The sequence below is a fragment of the Embiotoca jacksoni genome, unplaced genomic scaffold (genome assembly GCF_022577435.1).
Source record: "Embiotoca jacksoni isolate LCO1_2020_lvr unplaced genomic scaffold, fEmbJac1.0.p SCAF_3, whole genome shotgun sequence".
Classification (NCBI taxonomy): Eukaryota; Metazoa; Chordata; class Actinopteri; family Embiotocidae; genus Embiotoca; species Embiotoca jacksoni.
The window spans coordinates 24,247,691-24,274,013 of NW_027185381.1; the positions used below are offsets into that span (position 1 = coordinate 24,247,691).

The window sequence follows — 26,323 nt, forward strand, 5'->3', positions numbered from 1 at the left end:
ATCATGTTTACGGTTTTTCTGCATCTCTTTGGCCATGCTGCGTTAATTTTGTAGCTGTTTTGTGTTTGTATGTCGACATCCTGAAATCATTCGGCATGTCTTTGTGGCCGTTTTGCATCTCCAGACACTGCATGTGGTTGTTTTGCATCTGTAGTCACTCTGCAGTAGTTTTCCTTGTTTTTGCTGTCGTTTCGTCTCTTCGTCGTCGTTCGATTCGACTTTCCGTTGAGAAATGTTGACAGTCACGTCAAACTGAAGCGGCCACGTAACTCATCCCACAGTTTTTCTAACACACATTCTTGTTTCTGCTCACATCATGGATGCTCCAAGTGTTGCGTATCTGCTCGAAAGCGTTCCCAGTAAAACCATTGTGACGACCAGCGAGGCATGCGGCCGTCACGGTCCACTCTCCGCAGAGGAGGGCCCGACTTCAAAAGCCTCTCTTCAGCCCCTTCACCAACTGTGGTCAGGCAGCCAAAGTGTCAGTGGGTGAGAAGTTATTTACAGACTTGTTTTCTATGGCCTCTGTTTCACAAAGGAACGCTGCCAAAAACCATTAGCAACAACAACAAAAAAAGACCCTTCAGAGTAAAGTGTTTTTTTTGTTCTAGTTTGGGGGAGAAGACGCTTTTACAGCTCGTTGAGGAGAACAAAATGGACCTGTCCTCGTTTCTCTGCCTCCCTGGCTTCTTTTTCTCTCTTAAGTTCTCCCAGACAGGGTTGCTATGACAACCCAGCTCAGTCCCACAGGGTCTGGCTCACCTTCTCCGTTTTTTTTTTTTTTTTTTTTTACATCATTACACATTTATTTTCCCACCATGTTGCATTCATCTGTTTCTCACTCAGGTTTACAACCATTTCCAACAACACCGGGTTATTCATGAGCATCAAAAAGCAGAGCTGACACCGGAGTATGAATCTCTGTTCTGCTCTATTTGTAGTCTCTATATAACAAAAAAATAATATATATATTAAAGTTTAAAGGTAAGCTTGTATGCCATGATTTGATCTGTTTTACAGGCAATACATCTTAAGCCCATAAAACCAATTACAATAAGAAAAAAAAAAAAAAAAAAAAGTAAACTGAACTGATTTATCAGTAGGTGGAAAAATGTTTTTGAGGTGTTTATTACATCAATTCTACGGCAAAAAGGAAAAATATTGTTTTCCCAGCTACATTTACGTGAAATTCGCTCTGAACTTTTCGATTTTTAATTGAAAATTCGCCAATAAAAACAGAGGAAATAAGGAAGAACGATTTGATTTCGGCGATTCTAACGACTATTAGAATATTTGTTTGTGGTTTTGTTTAAATCTAAATAAACACGCTTTGTTCAAGTCTCTGTGGATTTTGTTTGGTTTTAAACAAGCTTGTGATATTTCACTGCCTTTAACCATGTGTTCCTAACGCCTGAACATAGGAAAAGTTTAACAACTGCTGTTGCATACTGTACCGCAAGAACTGATATTTTGGAGGAATAAAAACACTTCTGTTATGTTGAGTAGGTACCTATTTGCTACTTGCAAATTAATTTCCTCTTTGTTAACAGGAAATATAAAGCAGTCTTTGCTTTGTCATATTCACTCATTCACGTATCATCACTGCCCTCCCTGCTCTCTTGCTTCCAATTACCCACAATGCCCTCTTTTGTTCTCCGTTCACGAGTACGTCGTCCCAAATAACACATCTCACAGTCGCACCGCGGTAACCTTTCCTCTCTGTTTTCTTTTTCCTCCTCCGCCAGTTCGTAGACGGTTATGAAACTCCACTTGTCTTTTGATTATCACCGTGACCTTTTCTGCTGTTCAGATGTTTTCGCAGGACAGATTCAAGGTACATATTGAGCGCTTTTCAATGAGCCCATGTATCCAAAGCAACCAATGATTTCATCCTTTAACACAGTTTTTTTTTAATTTTTTATCTCGGTTATCGTGAATCAGTGAATTCAACATTATATTTTCTTCATTTCGATAATTATGTCGTTTGCTAGATTCAACCAAAATGTGCCGTTTGAAGTCCCCCCATACCTCCAACTCTTTAAATTCCAGTCTGTATTGAATAAATACATTTATCGCAAGTGACAATTACACTAAACATCACAATGAAATCACCTCAGTAAGTAAAATGGTAATGACAGAAACGGACTGCTGTGGTTTCTTTCAACCTGGTGTGTTTGTCACCTTCTTCGACTCCGTTGTACACATTTGGGGGAAAAGGAGATTTCGCAACACAAGACAATATAAATCGAGGCAAAACTTGGAACTATGATTTTAATGTGACTCATTTTAAACAATTCTGTTTTTGTTAATCTGACAAAAAGGTAAACACAGACATTGTTTTCGCCTGAAGTGGCCATTTTGAAAAGTGGCTTGTTTAAAATATAAATGTCAAGTTTTTGGAAAGCAGCAGCTGTGAAAAACAAAACAAACACATTAATTAGAAATACGGCCCCAGAGTGATGCTTTCATCAGCCGTAGTCGTAAAATAATGGCTATTTCATTACAGTCCTCGTAAAAAGTATAGGACAAGGTTGTGAGAACACTATTTAAAAACTTTAGAGGCAGCGTCACATGCAGTCTTGAATACAGTGTTTTAAATACAGTATGTTGATCTGCTTTTAACAACAAATCTATTTATGATAAATTATGAAATTATTGGTTCAAACCATGAGAATAAAGTAACCTAGAGTACGTATGAAATTTAGCCTGTCCTCCAAAAACAACCAGTAGGTCTTTCTTGTAAGCAGCTTAATACAAGTTGCATTTTTTAAGTTAAGCGCCCTCTGGTGGTCATATAAATTGCCTTGAGAAGTGACGCAGTTCAAATGACATGTCAGTATAGTGAGATGTTCCTTATTAAGAGGATGCGGGTTGATTGGATGGTTTACATACAACAGCAAACTTGGAGACCGTTGTTTGCTTCCTGTTTCTAACAACGAGTCAGGACACTCATTTAAAACTACGTTTCCTGCCGCCACGACAACGAATGTTGCATAACTTTAAGGAAGTAGTAACTTTAACGTACAGAACAGCTAACGTGCCAATTTTAACCCAAGCCATAATGTGTTTTTTGGGCCTGGGGAATCATTTTAGCCCAAATATATTCACATATGCTTCATACTGGGTTAAAATCCCCGGCCAGGGATGGTAATATCAAAACCTCCTATTTGAAAGGGACCACTTTTCACAGAGTACTTTAATTTGCTGTTTGTATAAAACACAGATTACAGCAGCTTTAAATTTGCCACAAATGTTAACCTTATCAGGATGGATGTCCCCGGGTCTGTGGTACTGTGAAGTCTTGCGTCTACGCCTGGCTGATGGGAGCCAGAGGTCCAGTGACGGCGGAGCACAGCGGACGCAGGGACAGTAAAAAGAGGCTCTGAGAGAAGCTTCCTGTCAGACAGGAAATCAATTGCCATTGCCATGTGGAGAGGGGAAGAGGGGGGAGGAGGGAAGGGGGAGGAGGGGGGGAGGAGGAGGGAGATGGGGGGGAGGGGGTGCCATCTGATCCGATGTGCAATCGCTGAGTCGATACTTGGAAAGTGGGACGGCACAGAGAGGAAGAGAGACGTCAGGACGGCAGAGGGGCAAATATAAGGACACGAGCGTGACTCGTAGAAATAAAGGCACAAAACTAAAACTTTGCACAAGAGTCACGTGTAGTACACTTCTTGCCTTTTTATTGCGATTGTCTGCTTGACATACACCAAAGGCGACGCCGACACACGCAAAGTGCCGAGGCTCGGCTCCCCTCCGCTGCCTCTCCGCCGGCTCCGTCAGGCTACAAGTGTATTAATTAGACATATGGCTGCCACACTTCAAAGAGGATAACAGCCCTCCAAAGGCTACGGAAGCACTACCTGCATGCTTCAGCCGGATGATGAAGCGACCGGGAAGACAGAGTGACTGGCACAAGCCACAAGGACGCCCAAAAAAACACGGAGACGGATGTTTTACTTCAGCCGGGAATATAAACGCTGCGGATCCGAAACTGCAAATCAACGACTAAGAAATTTATGTCAAGATGAGGGGAAAAAAAAGTAGCAAAAAGTCTGCCGGTATACAAAGGTGAAGCCAAAATGTCCTGGAACCAAACGCCACTTAAGACAGCACTTTGGATACGCCTGTCATTTTCTAGATAAAAATGATAAGTAAATGCTGGCTGTGTAGGTCGTTAGCTACGTATCCACTTCTTTTTTTTCAGTAGGTTGGTTGCGTACTAACTTAATTTCCATTTATTACATACCAATAAACCGATATTATAAATGCAGCATTCCTGAACCAGGAGCTCCGGTATTTGGTGTGTAATGGTCTGTACTTGTATTACTTGAGCGGTTTATAATTTTTGCGTCATCAACTCATATTCACACAAAAGCGGTGACAAAGCTGCCGTGCTCGAGTGCCAAGGCGTTTGGTGTCTCGCTCGAAGACACTTCAGCATGTGGACACAAAGAGCCGGAGATTGAACCGCCGACCTTTCAAATGAAATGGTAAACCGCTCTGTAAATCCAGATTTAGTAAATATAGCAACTCCAGCTTTTGGTGAACGTACAGCACCGACTCGATCGACAGTACCCACTCCAAAAGGAGGCAAATAATAACTTGCGTCCCTCACGCCTAACGTGCTCAAATAAAATGGTAGTGTCTGTCGACTTTTCCGTCTCGTGACAACACAGACTGGAAGTTTAGTTTTTGAAAGCTTAAAATCAATAAAAAAAAACATTGTCTGCTGTCATTCAGGTTGAAGTCATCTTCACTGAGCTTTCGTTCCACGCGGTTTTAACGTCCCTCGTTTCAGTGAGTCGAGGCCTTCAAGCAGTGAAAAGCAAAATCCAAACATAATCGAAAAGACGTCAAACTCGTCGACATTTTAAAATAAGACGGCTGTCGTAGCTGCTTTATCACCGCTAAGCAACAACACTACCATCCGTCCCTTCCTCTACCTGCCGCCTCGCCTGCTTCCTTTCCGACTCGATCTTGTCTGCCAGTTGTTTGTGTTATTGAACTAAGTAGATGTGATTCCTGGAGGAGCTCCCTCCAGTCGAGAGCACAGCGGAGATGTTAATCCAGACTGACAGTCAGTCCGACACCTGACATTATCTCCACCGTCCAACCTGTTGGGTCTACGGACACGTGTCAGAGCGGAAAACGATTCACCTGCTGACACTTTTACATGCAAAACAAAAAAATCTCAGCACCGCTGCCTATTTTTTCTTTTTTAAATCACTATTAGTTACTCGGTTATATTGAGACTTTTAATTATTAATAGCTGCTGAATGTCTGGAGGAGTCTTCTGCTACACAGAGCAGGAGATATCAATGTCGTAGTGGAGGATTAAATATTAAATATCAGCTATTAGCTTCAGACTGAAACGCTGAGGCAATTTTTTTTTTTTTTTTTTCCTGGCCTAAAAAAAAACAAAAAACTTCCTTGTCAGTGCTGTCAGATGAAAGTGTTGTGCCTTTTAAAAAAAAAAGAAAAAGTATTACACAGTAAGCTTGAAAGTCATCTTTATAGTGCAGGAAGAAAAAGCGTTTTGTGCATTCACACTTTATTCCTTGGGGATGGTGGGCTGATTCAGGCCGAAAAAAAGAAATCAAAAAAAGAAACAAAAAGAAATGGGCATAGGCAGCGTACAGTCACACAGCGGTGACCTCGCACCTATAACAACACGATCGCTCAGAGCTCTATTTTTGACTCGGCTCTCAGTGGGGACATCGGAGTCGCGGTGTGAGAGAACAACGCCCCCCGCCAGGGTCTGAGTTTCCGCCGGAGGGGCTGGACTTATTGCATCAGCCTCTGTGCAAGGTTAAGGCTTACGTCGGTTTAAATGCGTGAGGACGACAAAGCCCTCAGCCTTCCATCTCCGGTCTTATTCATTCAGAAAGTACTTTGAGTATCGGCAGGTTTCTAAAGGACAAATGTAAGAGATTTAAAAAATCGTTTTAATGCTACAGGAGACCAATTTAAAACTCCATATTAAAAGATAAAGCTAGTTTATTTCATATTCCTATTGGTGTCTATCGGGGGCTCTGTGGGTCGTAATAACTTTGCTCCGTTGTAGAGATCTGGCGAAACAGAAGCAGTTGCATGAAACAGCATGTGACCGAATGGGCTCAGTCTCCACATATGGAAAGCAAGGCCAAAGCAGAAGTGACTTCAAGTACAGTACCACTGATGACCACCAGGGGCTGCCTCTAAAAACCTCTGGCTTCAATAGACTTCCATTCAAAATTATGAACTTCTCTCAGATTACATTTTTTTCATTATGGTGTCATTGTTCTGGTGGTCCATCTGAAAATAATTCCAGCATTAATTAGATATCAGGCCTCTGTATGTTTGGGGGCGTTGTCTGGTTTGATTGACATGACTGGGGTGCGGTCAGGTTGCCGGTGTAGGTGGGCGGGGCGTAGTGTCCTCCAGTTCTCGGTCAGATTCACCCCCTTTTTTTTTACCCTCTCATTCAAATATGGTCATTTCCGGGTAAAAGAAAAAAAAAAAAACTAGACGGCAATGGCCAAAATAGCCATTTTTTGTTGTTTGGATTTGGGATCTCCATCCAAAGATACTTTCCAGCTGCCCTAATTGCCGTCATATTCAACCGCCCTTGCCGGGTTTCTTTCCACGTGTGAGGCTGTGAATAGTTTTTTCCGTTAAGCATGTGTTTATGCTGGAGAGGTCGTAGCAAAACGAGATGTCCAGGACATGAAGTACACCGCTCGCACATAAGCCCAGAAAATTGGAAACTGTTTGTACCGTCAATCCACCGTCATCATCGGTACTTCTGTTCTTTGTTATAAGCGGGTTGCACACAATGTTTTTCCAGCCAAAACGCAATCAACAGTGCAGCTCGTATTTTTTTACTGTCGGGAGGTTGGCCATCAGGTTTTCTAGTAGTGTACCAATGTTAGCTCCATATTACCCGAATGTAGTTTTTAATAGAAGCGCTTGCAAATCTGCTGAAGAGTTTCGCAGCTCTTAGTGAAAACAGAATCCATTAGTCAGACTCTGACTTCGCCTGGATGCTGTGTAAGCACCCGCAGCGACTGAAACACGCATGACAGGAATCATTTATGTGCCGAAACCCAAACGACTCCTCCGCTGATGAACATCCGAAGACGTGTTCCCGTCTTTGAAGGAGCGTGTTCACGAGGAGCTAGCAGTGCCCGAGGTGTGATCAGTGAGTGATCAGTGATTCAAGTGAAGCCGGGTTTGCATGTAGTTACTCGCCTCATTAATTCCACCTCGGCAGGACCGTGGACAAGAGGCCGGGCCTACTCGGGCAGTAATTTTCACCTATTATTATTTTATTTTTTTTCCTCCCATCAGGAAAGGCTTCACTTGTTATTTTTAATCAATGCCTTGCTTCACGGACACAGCGATATGTTCCCAGCTGCGACTTTACTCAGCAAAATTGTAGACAGTGAGGCAAGTTTGATAAGACAACTTGAAGCGAGGATGAAAAGCTGCGCAGTGCGACGCAGCGGTAAAAAATTAAAAGCTGATGTGACGCTTACGGCCGCCGAAAGCGGTTATCTCTGCTGTTGTGTAAAAAAAATAAAAAAATAATAATGACCTAAATAATAACATCATCCATCTACCTGCTTTAAACACAAATTCAAAGACGGCCAACAACCTCAAGGGCAAAAAGCCATCTACCCCAAACCAAAACACGTTAGTGTTTAATATTAAAGCCTTGCAGAGAGCTTCTCAGGGTTTGCTGAGTTAGCTGTTTTCATTCCTTTGCCAAGTCGGGCTTTAAGGACACCTGGAGGGCAGATACAGCAGGACTGTACCCTTGTTTTTAATGTGAATGCCAACTAGTTACCATTGGTTTACAGGAAAAGGTTTTCTTTGCAAACTTTTGCTGCCACAATGACAAAAAAATGATTTTGACCAGTTTCTCATTCATATTTGAACCTTTTCTTGCTTCTATAAGATATTTTTTGCATTATTCTAACGCATTTTCTCACTAAATACATTTTTGTGCACATAAATTAGGTACATAACATAATTTAGTGTCTTTAAGGAGATGTGTGGGGTCCAGTTGGTGGAGGCCGACAAAGGTAATCACTGTACGGTACATTGAACAGCTTCTGTCACTCTCGCACCAGTGACTCATGACATTCACCGAGTATATCTCCGCCTTGTTAACTCACGGTTCAGAGAAAAAAAACAAACGCTTCACGCCGAAAAGGTCACATTTGCCTCTCACTGGTTTGTTTCTTATGCAGCGTTGAATTCTTCGAACGCGCCGACAGTAATCTCTCACCTAGCGTCGCGCTGAGACCAGCAGCTAGCGCCGAACGCTATATTTCAGTCGCCCACATTCACACACACTGACTTGTATTTATTTGGCTCGAGCTGAATGGCACAGTCGGATCGTCCAAGCAGCTGCACTTGAAAAATGCAAACCAAATGTCCCTTCTAGCGGTTGTGTTTCTACGGTCCGCCCACGGAGCTGCGGGGCGGACGCCAGCAGGGCAGACGGGCAGACAGTGTGTGGCCGCCAGCAGTACACTGATGGGGGGTTGGGGAGCGTCCGCCGTACTCCTTCCTGACCCGAACGGCGAGCCAGATGTCAAGGAGCAAAGCTCAGTGGAGCGCGCCGGCGCGGCGAACGGTTTCCTGAGCGAACGGCGGTCACTTCCTTCGGAAACGTGCCGGCCGTCGCCCACAACCCAAACAGTCGTGATGAGGGTTTTATTTCTTACTGAACTGGAGGTTGAAATAAAATCACGCAGCGGAATCGAGGGTTTAGATCTGGACTAAAATATCTGGGTGATATTTTACCACCAATGAAATAAGATGTACTGATGTTGAAAAAAAAAAAATTGGTAAGATAGTTATACAGTACAAAGACATACTATTGATGTTAGTTTTAATTAAGTCTATAATGGTATCTAACCAACAGTGATGTTTTGTTTTCTCTGTTAATTTTTTTTTTTTTTTTTTTTGGGGGGGGGATTATTGTTTGGTATCTTGCCTTTCTTTACCAGTCACGGTTGAGACATTTTAGATATTTTAGATTCGAGCTGCTGTTTGAATTCAATTTGCAATGAACCTTTCGAATTCAAAATTCACAAATGTCTGTGTATCTGAGCCATTAGAAACAGGCTATGTTTACTGCCGTCTTTGCTACAGCAAAATGTAGACAACCAGCAGTCTCGCTGAACAGATAATCATGACAAAATCTGACAAGTAATTCGTGGAAGCCTTTAAAAAACAAAACAAAAAAAAACCTTGAGGGTAAAGTTGACGCTGTTGACTTTGCTGACTGCCTTAAAGCATCGTCAGTGAGTCACTAAAGCAAAAAAGTTCAGCTAAAGTGTGTATGGGTTTGAGAGCCATTCTGTGTTGTTATTCCACGTTTTGCATCGCCAGCATGTGTCATGTAGATTTCATATGAATCGTTTGCTTCAGTCTGGTTCGCTAAGCTGACCAACCGGACTTTAGACGGAGGTTGGGACTCCAGAAAAAAATAAATGGAAGAAATGTAGAATAATAGAAAAGGCCTAAATAAAAGTTGATGTACGGAGATGCCGAAAGAAATGAATATATTTTCATTATTTATTTACACCCAAGTCATTTCCTTTCCTAACATCGGATTGAACCTTCCTCTTGTTGCTACCTGACAGCCTTCGGAGGGAAATTCTAAGCAGTGATACAGAAAACACAGCACATCTGGTATTTTTAGCTTGATGGATTATGAACCCGACACGGGAGGTTTCTATTTTTATTCTGAACAAATAACCGAATGCACAACCGCAAATAAAAAAAAACAAAAAAAACAATCACATTTCTATTTCTGTACCGATCTGTAACCGGCAACGTTTCAAAACTCCTGCTTCTTTTTCTGCTGAAGGCAAAAAATAAATCATGTTTCCACACGCAACATGAAGCTGCTGCCAGTCTCCATTTTAACAGTCACCCTCCATTAGTGACCACAGAGGGGCACAGTGCAGACATTCAATAACCGATATGTCAGCAGCGGCATTCGCGTAATGAAATGACGCCCTTCACTCTAACACATCATGACGTCGGCCCTGAAAACGATCCGAACGCACAGTTGAGATCAAGCATACGCACAACGTACGAGTCTTTATCGAAACTGAAAATGCCCCCCAGAGTATATGTCGCATACACACAAAGGCTCCGCAACGAAGACGTAATCATCCGCATGCAGTTTTCTCCCAGGCGGTCGCACGGCATCTCGGAGCTAAAGGGCGACAGTTAAGAGATGACACACGCTGAGAAGAAAAGGATGTGTGCGTACGTGTGATGACGAGGCATGCTGATATGCTAAACTCCTTTCTGAGTACACCGATATTTTACAGACAAAGGGTAGTAAAAAAAAAAAACTTAAGTACAAAAATTCACCCAGTCGAGTTGCGCGGAGTCGAAAATAGTGACAAATGCCGTTCTCAAACTGTGACGAAAAAAAAAAGAAGAAGCAGAACCATAACATAAATTAAATTGTCTCATACTGTCAATGCTTGTGGTAAAAAAAAACAATCCATAGTGAATTTTTGCATTCAGGAACGAATTCTTTTTTTTTTTTTTTTTAAAAAGAATTGGTTTTGGTTTAGTGGAACGGATCGTTAGTCTCTTCTACTAAAAACGAGGCTATCACATATTGTGGCCTAATCGAACCTCGTCAGCGCCGTGAATAACAGCCGATGCTAAGCTAGCGTGGACTGTTCCAGCATTAATACTTTTTTTTTTGGGGCTCAGCTTTACCAACCAATAAGCGTATTTATTTTGAGTGTAGATTTCACAAAATTCTCAAATCCCAGACGAGCTTAAGCACGAAGCTAAATTCAGAGGCGACGCCGTGCCAGGCGGTAACCAATCTAAGTTTGGGTCTAAAAGAAGCTCATCTATAGAACTACAAACTTTTAACAAACCAAGCACATCTGAACGGAAAGCACATGTTGTTTTAAAAAAAATCAAAAGCGAATCTAGCGATTTGGTATTTTCTCTACAAAAATGCAGCCTGTTCTCGTTGGCATATTCGTGTTCATATTCCTGTACTGACAGCCACCGCTATCACTAATATCATGCCACATGACTAACCGTATATCAGCTAGTGTATTAGTACTTATATGAGCACTTATAGGATAGAATTTATTTACAAGCATCCGTATTTGTAAGCTGTAGAAAAAGTTAGTGCATTGTAGTTAAGGTTTTTCCTTTTCAAAGATTTTATGAAAACATTATTTAAGTGGTTAAATCCCAGCAAATTTGCACTCACTGGTGTTATGTTTTTCTTTTTCAGCTTCAAAGGGTGTCGGGGTGAAAATTATATTTCGGCAAGAAAAAAAAGATGAGAAATAGCCCGTTTTTTTGTTTTTGGAAGCTATTAGTTTAAAGAAGCGGAGTTAGCATTGTGTTAGCATGAGCGTAGCAAAAAAAATAAAATAAAAAAGGCTTGACTTCTAATTTTTATCTACACAGACTGAATTTGAACTCTCCAGAGTCGTTTTCAGGACTGTCTGAATTTAATGGGAGTCAATGAGTCCAGTACGTTTGGCAGTTCGTAGCATTCGACGGGTTGATGTGTACAAAAACATTCATATTAACAGGGATGAACGATCTGAAGAATGAGCAAACTGCACATGCTGGAATAGTCTCACAACACAGTGTGGCACCTGGAACAAGTTGCCACCAAACGCTGCAGAGGGAATTATCCATTTCAGGGTTTTGGCTCTGCTCCCGGACTAATTCCCGATATCTGCTCCAGTGCCTGATGTCGTTTAAAAAAATTATTTTCTAAATAGATACGACAAATGACCTACTCCTGTCCTGTTCTACGTATGTTTGCCTGATAACCGGATGATGATTGTTGATTGGATTCGTGGGTAATTCGCCGGCTGCTGCAGGAATGAACATGTGAAACACTTGGACTGACTGATTGACAGAATGGAACGGATGGACGAAAGATGCCATAGATAATCCACACAGGCCGGATAAAGGAGAGGCCCGTGTGGTACGGTGTGATCCTCACGATCCTACGTACATGGTCTGCAGGAGGCTCTGTGGAACCGTGCAGCCAGCCTTGGGAGGGAAGTTCCAAAACAATCCAGGCCCCATCTAGCAGCGGGTATAAAAATACAAGAGACAAGATCTACTGTACTGGTGGTGGTGCATTGCAGTTGCAAAAAAGGCAATAAAAAAAAAAAAGATTCACAGAATTTAAGAGGACACGTCATGCAGTAACGCTACACAGAGAGAAGAAATAATTAAGTGGGGGAAACAGAGATTAAAAGTGGACCCTGCGAAAAGGGGCCATAAAAGACGAAGGAGAGAAATGTGAAGGTTAACAACAAAAGAAAAACAAACATAAAAAAAGGCTTTTGTGTGATTGATACGAGATTGCGTAATAAATAATAAGCAGGCGTGAGTTCTTTAAAGTTGAGTGAATCGACTTTTGTCAGCCTCTAATAGCGGCCGGAATGAAGCGCAACAGCCCTGTTTTTGTAATTGACGTAAATAACACTGTCGTCTCAGACACGAGGAAGCCAGCTAATTAGCGCCGACATCCAACAGTAACAGGACAAAGGGGAGACGTATCAGCATGCGAAACACGGTAATAACAGCGTCGCTTTTCTAGCGGCCTGCTCGCCGTGCCAACACCATTGTTCAGCTGTTGAAAATTCCAGAGGGGGTGAGGGCAACAAGAGTTGATCCAAAGCAGAGAGAACCAACAACAACTGAGCAAGTATAAATCTTTTCCACATCAGAGTCTCCTTTATTGATCGTCAAATGATCAGGGTTTTTTTTTTTTTCTAAGAGACGCTTTTGTTCACTCTGAACTGAAACTTGAATTACCCTGAAATTTGGCGGGAGGAAATGTATTCGATAAGGGTCTCGTTGCTGCAATTTGACACATATCCTGAGACCTGCTGTCACTGCAAACCGGAGCATACTATAATATATAACCCAAGCGCATTGATTGTGCTGCTAGCGACTAAATGTCCCGCAAATCGTGCCGAGAAGCTCATTTTCCACTCAGAAAGCGGCAGCCCACTAATTAGCCAGTCAGCCGACCTTGCTAACGTTACGATTTCCACAAAATGTCCCTTTTCGTTGATGTTATAACACCTGCTACGTGATTGGCTGCATTCATGTTGCATGATGAAAAGTAGTTAGTGAAGCTAGCGTCGGGCTTTCTCTCTTTAACGGGTCCAATTACTGCAAACCGAACCGTCAAAAAACTTGCAGCAGCGCGTAGCCTGTTCATTTAGCACTCCACACGTCAACCGACAACTCCAATCAAGGAAGGGTCCTTCAATTTAATAAACACGGCGCCAAATTGAACGAGCACAGAATTTTGAACCCTCTCGCGTCCAACTCTGCAGTAAAACAAACGTTACTTAACATTAGCAGCGTTTTTCAGTTTGCTTGCTGGATAGTACGACATTCTTTGAAGGAAGTAAGCTGACGTTCGCGGCGTCCGAATTTGTTTTGTGAGTATTTATTGATTAAGACAGCTGAAATCTTGGGGGGGAATCTCGAAAACACAAACCCGGAAGTTAGAATCTTTATTCGCGAGAGAGGGCGTCGTTTTTTTGCTCACAGTATTTTCCGTCTTTACCCTCCCTCTTAAATGACGTGAACTAACATATAACTTACGTCGTTAATGAGCAGTGAATTGAGATTTCAGACATTTTGCGTAAAGTATACAGTAGTTACATTTATATACTCCAAAATTCAAAGAAATAACGTCTGGCAGCAAATGTAGAGCACAAAAGAGTAAAAAAAAAAAAGAGTGGTATTTTAGACACAGTCGAGGTGTAACGAATAGAGTGCTAAAATTACATATGAACGTGGGCTGTAGGTTGTTAATTAATGTGCCGCAGAAGGAGCTCAAGTGAAAGCCAACAAGGAAAATACATTAAAAAAAGACCATTTCAGCAAGAGTTTAAATCTAGTTTTCTACTTGTTGAAGGTTCTGGGGGGAATAAATCGTTACCTGCTATCCAAAAACCTCAAAATCTTCCTCTCCAAATATGGACTAACTGGAGCGACGATGAGGTGCGAGCTACCATCGCTGTGTGGCTCGTGTAGGAACAAAAAGCAGGAGTGTATTGCTCTTTGTAAATCTATTTATAAACTGCGGGCTGAGAAACAGACCTGCTCCCAAAGGGAAGACGAGGCTCAGCTTCAGCGGCTGTTTCATGTGCTGAAGGAGCAGCCGAAGTGGAGAAAAAAAACAAAAATAAAAATGAGGCAATACGTTTTATAGCTTGAGAACTGAATGTGAAAAACGCTCCCGGCGAGGCGTCAATAAAGGAAGCGGAGAAATTATGTAAGAGGGACCAAACAAGAAAAAAAAAAAGGGGGGGGGGGCGGGGGATCAACAGTGTCGCTTTCGCGAAGGCATTAAGAAAAAAGAAAAAAAAAAATCATCTTTATTCTTTCTGCTGATAGTTTTGTCCGGTCTCATTTGATTACAGTGGACCAAACGGGAATATAGGGACATAGCTGGGTCTTATTTGGTCTTTTATTTTCCGAAAGAGCGCCCAACCTGTTTATTTCCACCACGATGCCCTCATTGCATCACATCCTCCGTCTGTCGAGGTGTTGCCGGCGGCATTTCAGCAAATGCGGGCGGATTCTGGGCGCCACCGACACCAGCCTGCACCAAAATTCAATCAACTTTTATGACTTTCACCTACTGTAGATTCATCATTCAGCCGCCCCGGGTCTGCTTCAAGCCAAACATCGTTTTCTTTAGCACCCGTTGCTCCCTCCCCTCTCGTGCAGTTAAAACCCCACTTTACGGTCAGCTCTTTGGTGTTAATTAAAAGTACCGAGACTCCTTCTAGAAGCATCAAACTTCCCTACGCCAAGCCAACTTTATTATCCCGCAGAAAAACACGGAATATAACGCGATAAGAAAAAGGCACTTTCAGGTCAGACCCATCTTGTCTAGTTTAGTTTTCTTCTTGTAGAGTAAATGCATCACTTTGTGTCCTGCAGAGTCGATAAATTCAACCTGTCGACTTCCCGTTCACAGCAATGCAGAGGCAGGCGATGGGTGTGTGTGTGTGTGTGTGTGTGTGTGTGTGTGTGTGAGTGTGTGAGACTAAAAGTACAGAGCACAAAGCCTCAGCAGCAGTATTCACACACACCATGCCAAAAATCCTGTCCTCATTTTAACATCCTCCTCCTCCTCCTCCTCCTCCTGCTAACACAAAGCAGCTACAGCACCACGGGAGCTTAAATCTCACTTTCCCGGACAAGTAAAGGATGAAGTTAAAATGTTAAAGCTTCACAAAGAGTTTTAGCATTAAACGACCGTTTCACACAGTTAAATATCATCAGGCTCCCAGATAGTTACGGCTTTAGTGTACCTGTGGTGGAGTTCGGAGCGGTCTGGTGTAGCTGGTTGGTCTCCGCGTCCGTCCCTCGGGCTGCAACAGACTGGATGAGTGTACGCCGCCGAGCGAATGTGTGTGTGTGTGTGTGTGTGTGTGTGTGTGTGTGTGTGTTTGTGAGTGTCTGTCTGTATGTGGGTGCACTAGACAAAGTGAGAGAAAAAAAATCTCTCCCTCTCTCTCTCTCTCTCTTCCTCTTCCTCCCTCCCCTTCTTGATGATAAACATAGAGCACGTGGCTTCACCAATGATGCAGCGAGTGAGGAGGGAAAGGAAGAATGAAAGAGAATAACAAGAGGAGGAGGAGGAGGAGGAGGAAGGGGGGGGGGACTGGTATGAAAATTATAAAAAAAAAAAAAAAAGGAAAGAAGTTGAGTCTGGTTGAAACAGAGTGAATGAATGTGGACGTCTGTCCTGTGTGTGTGTGTGTGTGTGTGTGTGTGTGTGTGTGTGTGTGTTTGTTCTTAAAAGCAGGACAAGCAGGAGTTGGCGAGTGTTGAAATTACTCACTTTTTAAGAACTCGCCAGCAAAAATGGGAATAAAAATCTGTCCAAATCTGAAAAGAAAATATCCCAAACATCCAATTCTGACATGAAATGGTTTCATAGCAGCTCGCAGACATCCTCACACACACACACACACACACACACACACACACTCAACACAGGCATACCAACGCAACAGCCCACGGCCAAACAGAAGAGCTTTTTCTGTCTGGTTAAAGCCACCATCGAAGGATCGGACCATGTTTAGGCAACCGAAGCGACGCAGCGAGACGGTGTCGAGACACTGATTGCAACATTACCAACGTGTTTACTGACTTCAGCGTTACATTGAATACTCTTGTGTTGTGTTTACAAGAAGAAACATCTCACGCCTGCGCTCCAGACACATACACCTTCCTTTTTTCAAAGCTTTCCAGAACTGTGGATGCGTTGATGAAAGGAATAAAGAAATGGGAGCAGGAGGGTCACTTAAGCATGTTACGTTGATGTGGGACCGAGTTTTGCCAGAGCCTCTTATCGTCCAGGAGTCAGCAGAGATTCTGGGACTACCACCCGTTCTCGCCTGCTTCCCGACTTCGAAATCCCATCTCACGTCTCAGATTTTGTCAGCATCAGCAAAATCTTTTTTTGGACACACACAGATGAAGCGAGTAGCAGTCAATATTTTTTAAAAGCGAATGTCGAGGTTTGGGTTTACGAGGTGCGGTAACTGAGTTCAGAGTCTGTGACTGTTTGGAGGACACTGATGTGCGTGAAGCTACAACTTTTTGGGGGATCGAGAGTTCCAAGTTTTATCGCTTCATCAACATCAGCACCGAGCGCTGCACACATCTTCGTGACCACCTTTGCGATGTCCGCAGGGACTTAAACAGAGGATGCACGTGAAATGGTGCGTCCAGCTCAGGAAATCAGCAACAGAGACCCTTTAAAGTGCTTCAGAAAGCCTGCAGCAATGAAGCAATCTTTTTTGAGTGACATCGTCATCATGTTTTCGAAAGTGGCGCAACATCGCCGTCTGAGACCAAAGAAAGTCGGGAGAGCAACAACCAGGTGGGTTTTCTTTGACGTTTTGTGGGGTTGCTCTCCACCCATGTGACATGCAAAAAGGCTAAAATATTTTCTAGATTAAAAAAAAAAAAGGTCCTAAATCTTAAATTAATCCTTATTGCCTGCTTTTGTGTTAATTAAACAGTCTTATCTCATTTTTATCAGGTGTCTATCACATTCTCACAACAAAACACAAAGTGAACACACCCTTCTGTAAATAGACATGACTAATGATTATTTGCACAATTCAAATCACCCAAAGCTCAGTAACAGATTTGACACGATAGAGCTGACGATCAGGCTACACCTGTTATTCCTCCTCCAACTTTTCTCCCCAAGTTTCCCTCATTTGTCTCCCATCCCCGGAGTTCTCACTGACTGTCGTGATTTGTTTTCGGGTTATTTCTTTCCACTCGCCTTCTGGTTGCTAATTGGCATGAGCTGTCTTTGAAATAATATCATTTGTTTCCTCCAAAAGAGTTTTCGTAATGATAGTGTGACATGTTTTAGTACTGATCCCACTCCCTTACTGTAAGTGTTTTCCATTTCTTTTATCCTTTTCCATCATTTTCTTCATTATTACGTTCTACAAATTTCTTCCCGGTGAAATGTGCTTGCCGGTTTTCCTCTCTCTGCCTTCATACCCCATCTTATTAATGATGACGTAGCTCTGTCGAGACTTTCGGATCAGGTTTGAGTGTCTCCAAAAATTCGTAGTTCGTAGTTTCGGCTGTTTCTTTCCACTCGCCTTCTGGTTGCTAATTGGCAGGAGCCATTTCATCTCGCAAGTAAAAAGATGAAGTTCGGGAAATTCGTGCAAGAAAACGTTCTTTTCATGTGAAGTTTTCAAAATCGTTCACTATTGGGAATCTCTATTTGCTCCATCTATCCATCCATCCATTAATCCGTCCATTAATCCATCCATCCGTCCGTCCATTAACCTGTCCATCCATCCATCCATCTACCCATCTATCCCTCCATCCATCCATCTACCCATCCATCCCTCCATCCATCCCTCCCTCCATCCATCCATCTACCCATCCATCCATCCATCTACCCATCCATCCCTCCATCCATCCATCCATCCCTCCATCATCCATCTACCCATCCATCCCTCCATCCATCCATCTACCCATCTATCCCTCCATCCATCCATCTACCCATCCATCCCTCCATCCATCCATCTACCCATCCATCCCTCCATCCATCCATCTACCCATCCATCCCTCCATCCATCCATCTACCCATCCATCCATCCATCCATCTACCCATCCATCCCTCCATCCATCCATCTACCCATCCATCCCTCCATCATCCATCTACCCATCCATCCCTCCATCATCCATCTACCCATCCATCCCTCCATCCATCCATCTACCCATCTATCCCTCCATCCATCCATCTACCCATCCCTCCCTCCATCCATCCATCTACCCATCCATCCATCCATCTACCCATCCATCCCTCCATCCATCCATCTACCCATCCATCCCTCCATCATCCATCTACCCATCCATCCCTCCATCCATCCATCTACCCATCCATCCCTCCATCCATCCATCTACCCATCTATCCCTCCATCCATCCATCTACCCATCCATCCATCCATCCCTCCATCCACCCATCCATCCCTCCATCCATCCATCCATCATCCATCCATCCATCATCCATCTATCCATCCCTCCATCTATCTATCCATCTATCCCTCCCTCCCAATCTCCCTCCCTCCCAACCTCCCTCGCTCCCTCCCTCCCCCTCCTCCCTCTCCCTGCCCTGTTCATGTTCCTTTTTTCTTGTGGACAGTATGACCTACTTAGCGAACCACAGTCTGACCGACTAGAGAGCAGCTTCAAACTGATGGAGAGCGTGCCAAAACATTCTCTCTGCTATCAAGCTTGTCTCCATCAAGCAGCATTTAACGATCACTCTGGGGTCCAATCCAGTTTAAATGTATTAGATTTAAATAGACGTATGACTCAACCCTTCATTAGATAAGTATATGTTGTACCATGTCATGGAACATTTAATATGATTTTGATAGAACCGTTTCATGCATGTCTGTGGCTAATTTACATAAAATAAATTAAAACATCCTTTTGAAGCTTGCACTTAGTTTAGTGTTAGTTCTTCATTGAGTAAATTTCAGGGAGTTATGAAGTGTAAAAGTCACATTTCCGTTCTCTACAGCTGCTGCAATCGGTTAATTCCAACTTTTCCTGCAATGTAACTAATTGGTTGTGGCTTTTTGGTAAGTTTATGTTATTATAAAATTTATTTGGCCTGATATCAAAAATCAAAACTTTGCCTTAAGAGAATTGACAAACTGTACAGTACATGATCTATCAGAAAGCAAAGGGGTTCAAGTCTTTAGCTAACAGGTCACTAAGAACGTAGTAATAATAATAATAGCAATATTGTAAACGTATTAAATTTCGCATTGATAGTTGTGACTGAGCCATCGTTAATGTTATTCTCCTGCAAAATGTCTTTACTGAAAAACATCATCATAGATTATAAGGAGAGGACATGAAAATTCAACTCGAAAGATGAAAAATGTATTTCGGGAACATGCTCGTTAATGTGTAATATATGAAATATAAATGAGTATTGTCATGGAAGGGAAATGCGGATATGGATGTATAAAGAAAAACTGGATACCGGATTTCAAGATGGTGCCTCATTTTTTTCGAATGTAAGTTTCTCAGCGGCGCATACGCTGAAATAATTTCCTAATTGCGGGTCAGTAGAAGATACTCATTGGCAAATGGTCAACCAATGGTCAACCACCTACTGACTTCCTGTTGGCTAACTGCACACGAGTTGGATAAAGTAAAATAACCAAATGGCTTGTCCAGATTTCTCTGCTTGCTCATCGAGTACTTTCTCTGTATACGGAGGTCGAGGAATAAGCTAATTAAAACCGTAGGAGCCGCTACACCAGTTGCCCCCCTACAGTGAGGCTGGAGACCGTTACTGTTCCCTAACTAGACTGCCACAGGCTCAATCTTTGCAATCTCCTGATGTGTCCATCACCAGCCATGTATCCACCAAAAACGGCCTGCAGCAAGAAAAAAAAACTGAAAAAGAAAAAAAGTGACACCCAAAGAGTTTCCAGCAAATTTCTCTGGATCACAATTTCAGCTGAATGCACAAACTATATAATAAAAGTTTTTCACCGTTAAAAAAAATGCTACTGTAAATGACGTGCAACGCTGGACGACAACTTTCCTCTGGGGGGAGAAAAAAAAAGGAAGTCTGAAGGACGAGAGATGAGAGGCCTTCATCGACCCACCGACAGCCGGCAGCAGCTTTTTTTTCTGATGTGTTTGTGTCATGTGGAATCATCGGATATCTGTTGACACATGTCACAAGCGTTTAGATCAAAGTCTTAAAATTGTGTCTTTCGCTGTCCGGAGAATTGGACACGGACTTTCTCTCAAAGGCTGCTTCAACCGCACAGCTAACCAGCGAGCAGCTCTTTGACTGCAGCGAGAGTCGTCTCTGTGATTAAATGTGACAGTTACGTAACCTGAATTAATACATCGTTAACGCGCTACCAAATACATAACAATCGACTGAGAGAGATGTTAAAGTTATGCACCTTCTGTGTCTAGAAAGCTGCACTAAAGGAACTCCTTTGTCTTAAAAGTTTACAGACTTTGTACATCTATATTACGAGGGGTTGATGGAGTTTGTGATGCATGTGGTCCGTAATAGCAGCCAGTCCGAATTATGTCATCTTTAGCATATATTTTGGGGATTTGGGGCAAAACCGTCAGATGATTAAATCACCCTTGTGTCCCCAGTATACTATACTATTAGTCATGTGTGAGCATCATATGATAATTCAAGTTTTTTTTTTTTTAAACTGGTGTACTTCCCATGAATTTGCTGTGTATAATAGTTGCTGTGCAACAGAAATTCGTCAAAATTTGGAAAAGAAAATGGGAAATTTCTGTCCACTGCTATGCAAATATTTGGAGATAAAGAGTAGCTGGCAGTAATTATCACAGTGGATGTCTTTAAACCATCGCTGAAGAAAAGCTGCAATGAAATGCCGAAATAAAAAAAGCTTCAATCAAACATCATAACAAGAATGTAGAAAACAGGAAGGAAATCTGCCAATTCCTTAAGGAAGGTTTCAGATTCTCCATATGCTCTCCACAAATAGCTGATATTTTAAACTATGCTGTGTCTCTCCAATGGAGCAGAAATTCAGCGGACGTCACATTTATTCTCCGGATCTGTCTCTATTGTGGTCTGTCGCACTTTTGATACACCGTCTTTTCCACTTCAACAAGGTGCGATATTTTCAGATTTTTTTTTTAAATACTTTCGGGCATTTACATTTAGATGCAAAGTGAAACTGTACTGATAAAAAGGTGGATGAAAACTCATCTAGAGACTAATGGAAGGAACGGACTATGAATAATAAATGTTTGCTGTGCTGGTTCCTCTCTTTGAAGGAGCTCTCAAACAACATGAGCAGCAATGACGACCCTGCTGAGAGGACTAATGTGCTCTAATCAACAGATACGTGAACACAAAGAGGAGGTTGGGGAGCTGCAGCACAGCAATAGTGAAGAGCTGCAGGTTTCAATAACTGGGCTATAAAGGACTATTGCTGGACATCGGTCGTCAGCTGGTAGCCAAGAAACTGGGGAATAATTCAAGTGAATGGCTGAATGCAGAAGTTTATGTCAGTCAACTATTCCAACTCCTCATATAAACATTCATCATTTGTGCTTGAGTGTTTTGTTACCTCAACCAACGAGGCTTCGCTTTGCAAGTTTGTTTTGTCTGTTCGCGGCAGGATTACGATAAAACGGCCGGTCTGGTTTGCATGAAAATTGGTGTAAGGTTGTAACGTTGGCCAAAGAAGAACCTCCATCATTTTAGAACGTATCCGAACCACGGTGAGGACTCACGCCTAATTTTGTTAACATTACGAGATTGGGCAACGAGTGTACTAAACACCATCCGCAATCCAGTAGATGGCAATAAAGTTAAATAGTGGCAAAATATTATACTACAAATACGATGACTCCATATCACGATCCGCATTCGTGTGACATCGGCACATTTGTCCCATGGTGCAGGTATTCGTGGCTCCCAGATAAATAATCCTGATGAGTTTGATTACTCTGACTTCTCGCCAAGCGCCACCATGACTTTTGTTGTTATCAGTGAAACGTCTCTGCAACCAATGGCTGGATTGCCATGAAGTCCAACAACTGTGGTGATCAACTGCCTGCACGGCCGATTCATAATCTAAGTTTGTCCGGTACGTTGTTGGCTGCAGACCGAATGACAGGTGATGTCGGGATTGGACTCGAAGCTCATCCTCACAGATCCGCCAGCATGGCTGTGAACTCTTGTTACAACTTGTTTTAATTCTATGCAACACATTTTACTACGAGGTCAGCTGTAGCAGAGTAAGCTTTTTCTAGACTGCCAGCTACCTTCTATATCTTATGATGTACGATACGAAAGAAAGGGATTTCAATGAGTCATCTTTTGCCCCGTGAAAAACAATCTGGGTCTATTGTGTCCTATGATGTTATTTCAAAGAACTACATAATGGCTCAGGCCACTCTTTGACAATGAAATCCCTCCTGACCTCCCTCTGAGACTGACTTTAAATGCATTTATATCTGCTCTTTAAAAAGGGGAAACCCTAGACACTCTGAAATAAAACACAAAGGAACCGCAAGTGCCAACACGCAGTGCAGGGATTTAAAACTCGACACATCCAACTCGCTGGCACGTCTGTCCCCAAAGTTCATTCCTATTGATCCATTTTAAAAAGCACTCACTCTGCGCAGCACCGTCACGGGATCCCACAGTGTGTCTGCTACCGGCAGACAGACGAACCCCCCCGGGACAACCGAGTTGCTGTTATTATTATGACTCATCCGTCTGTTATGCTGCAAATTGCCCTCTGTAGATTTCTCTAACTGTGAGTGTCTGTTCGCATGAAAGACGGAGATACAGTACCGGGTAATTAATGGAGTGAGTTTTCCCTGCAATGAGTACTGGATGCGTTTACGTGGCAACCTCAGACAGAGGATGCGGGCACTTTGTCGTCATCCTTGCAAACAGGCCCAGGCGTGGCTTTGAATGTCCAAAGCATTAAATCACGGGTGGATTATCGTGTCTTTGCACGTGTCTCTGGCTATTTTAAAGTCGGTTAACGTGTTTATTACGCTTCTATTTTCGTTTTAAATCTCCTTGGTGACATGTTGCACCTGTTTGACGGGGTTTGTTGTCATTTTAAAATGTCTTTTTTTTTTTTTATTGTTTTGCATCTCCGCATTTTTTTTTTAATCTTTGAAGTTGTTTTGTATCTTTGTAGTTTCTCTGTCTCCTTGTAGTCGTACAGTGTCTTGTTGTTTTTCATCTTTTTGTTGTTGTTTTGCATCTTTTTTTGTTTTGTTTTGTATCTGTTTGTAGTTGTCTGTTAGTTTTGTTGCATCTTTGTGTTCTTTTTGAATCTCTTAGAAGTTTATTTTTTTTTAATCTTTTTAGTTGTTTTGTATCTTTGTAGTTGTAAAGTGTCTCGTCATCATTTTGCATCTCTTTGTATTTATTTTTTTTTGTATCTCTGCAGTTGTTCTGGCTTTCGTTTTAGCTGTTTTGTGTCTCTAGGTGTTTTTGCATGTCTTTGTAGTTGTGCGTTTCTTTCTACTTGTTTTGTGTCTGTAATTTTGCATCCTCGTGTCTGTTTTGCATTTGAAGTTGTTTCGTGATACTCCGTGGCTGTTTCGAATACAATGTCTTGATTATCACCATTTTGTACAACTTGAATTATGAAATATTTTGCTTTTGATGTGTATGCATTTACCACAACTGACAACTTTACTGACAGAATTCATTTCATATTTATGCTACATTTGGAGCCCAGCTACTGTCTTGACTCATAAATCTGTATCCTTTAAGAGTGATTGGTGATTTACACCTCCAAATATTTATGTTTCCACATACACCTGGAGACAGCTCGTCCTGTACTCTGTTGCTTACATATATCTTGTTACATAATTTCTCTGTTCACCACCACCAATATAAAATAGCTGGATTCTGTTTGTTTTTCTGATTTCTGAGTCTGATTGTCACCCGTATTGTAAAAACTCGAGCTTACGTCACTGCATCGATTGCTTCAAAATGTCACATGAAACCCACCTGGCAATTTTGGGGGCTCGATGAATTGAATTATAATGAATTGAATGTCATTACACTGTCTAATATCGAATTGTTTAACCTTTGCTGAAAGCTCAGAGCACCACCTGATCTCCCTCCCGGCGCCCCAGGACACCCTTCGTCAGCAACAACGGTTTAAAATTGGATAAAGTTGTCCCGCAAGGGCTCCTGATAAAATGATGTGTTTGCTTTCAGCTACGTGAGTGAAATTTTGTCACTTCGAGTTTCAAAGAGGACTCGCCATCACCGTGACCAAATCCCAAAGCTTATTGTTCTTTGCTTTCTGTAATTCAGTCCCTCTAAACAAAATTAATTCTCAACCTTTGAAATAATGTGAAATAAAAAAGACAAACTTACTGGCATTTCCCAGTGCTCTCAGCTATGATGAAAGGTCTTCGTCTTCCAGATTTCTGTGTGAAACCAAAGCAGCACGAGTCAAGTTTCAAGTTCATTTTCCATTTAGCAATTTTTAGCATTAAAAAAAAACAACCTGTTGGCCAATAAAGATGACAAAGGGCCTTATTAGTATATATTTGGAGGTGTGTTTGCGGCCCGGGTTTTTGTTGTATTAATCAGAATGGGATGGACAAAATATTAGAAACACTTTTCAACATGATGCAGTCCAGCATACCACCAACATCGACTCCAACTCAACTCAGCTTTATTTATAGTGCACCTTTCATACCAGCCTGCAGTCCAAAGTGTTTCACATTAGAGCAACAAGCACATCCAAAAAAAAGCAGAACATTAAGTTTAAAAATAATGTAAAAATATAAAAAATGTGGTTGAAAAAAATTTCAACGACGACATGATGATTTAAAATCAATAAAGTTCAGTGAAATATTTACAAACACTGGGGACAAAAACAATAATTAAAACTTTTACCCTAAGAGAATGACCATTACTGCAAATAAATAAAAATCAGATTAAAAAGTCTTTAGTTTCCTTTATAAAATATCAAGAGAGCTTTCCATTCGTTCACAACCGCGATAACAAGCATAAAGAGGAAGTGTCCACTTTCTGACGCTGTCAACAAAAAAAACAGAAAATGTGTACGTTTCGTAAACGTGCACTTTATGTCGGAGCTGTTGTGTTGCACAAGTGGTTCCTGATAATATGAGTACGTATAGTGCTTTTCCTTACAGGCTGGCCCAAATTGAAGGCGCACTCGTTGCCGCCATTTGCCAATAAATTGCTCAGAAGACAGAAGCGTAGTCTGTACCGTCTAACACAACACAGCGCCGAGTCATATTCAGACACGTATATCACCAGATACCAAATAGCGGCCTATTTTTTTTCCTCCCGGCTGCCAGCCACCTGCTACAGATAATGAAGCGAGGCCTGCAGCATGCTGGACTCCCACCTCCTCCCGGCCCTGACAACATGGCATTGTATGAGCCGCTGCTCCTGTGCCAACGCAGAAGGGGGCTGCGGGGGGAGATAATACTCGTTTGGAGAGCGTAGCGGGGGCGTCGCTTCAGATATAGCTAATCCTCACACCTCATCGCCGAGACGTGGCTGCCCGCTGCGGCGCTCCCTCGCTCCTTCCCTCCTTCCTTTCTCCTCCTTATTCTCTCCTCTTTCCCGCCGCTCGCTCCCTCTCGTCTCCGAGCCCTCTCGACTTTCTCTTTTTCCTCTCCTGCATTCATCCCATCTCTTACGGGGCATGAACACGAGAGGCGAAAAGGAGTGCTGCACTTCTTCTTCTTCTTTTTTTTTTTTTTTTTTTTTTTTTTTTTTTTTTTTTAGAGAGAGGAGGAGATAATGTAGGATTTAAAAGATGAGGTTGATTGAATAGACGAGAGGAGCGTAAAAGATCGCGTAGCCTGTACGTGTTCTGACGAAACGTTAAAGTTTCAGGTTTTTAAGACGGTAAATGGATTTGCAGTCATTTTTCAAATGCAACTCTTCCAAAGTCTGCTTTCAGTCGAAGAGGTACGATTTCTGTTCCGGTCGCGTACGATGTGCGGCACAGTAACGCACATAGCAGGAAGCTACGGCCTTTACGAGTAAGTATTGTATAAGTCATGTTGCTCCATCAACGTCAGCAGTTTTTGGGGTTTTTTTCGCCACCGGTACATATTTGAAATTTCATCATGGACTTGAGCAGAGAAGCGCACATCAAATTTTGCGTCAAACTCAGGGGGGGGGGGGGGGGTGTCAACACCGAGTTCTGCCGGGACCTTC

At 42.3% G+C, this 26,323-nt stretch overlaps 1 protein-coding gene across 2 annotated transcripts in view; it reads right to left on the reverse strand.

Moving 5' to 3' along the window:
* Nucleotides 1–25,826, reverse strand: part of ndrg4 (NDRG family member 4) — a 68,914-nt gene extending 43,088 nt beyond the window's left edge. Inside the window, exons 1-2 of one of the 2 annotated variants that reach the window (XM_069162300.1) lie at nt 25,637–25,826; nt 24,494–24,546 (exon numbers count right to left, since the gene is read on the reverse strand). In XM_069162300.1, coding sequence (XP_069018401.1) covers nt 24,494–24,546; nt 25,637–25,804 — 221 coding nt within the window. In that variant the 5' untranslated portion in view covers nt 25,805–25,826. Of the gene's footprint in view, nt 1–12,022; nt 12,097–15,362; nt 15,519–24,493; nt 24,547–25,636 lie in introns of those variants that run through there. The other variant, XM_069162304.1, reaches the window with a different exon arrangement.
* Between the last annotated feature and the right edge of the window lie 497 nt (nt 25,827–26,323).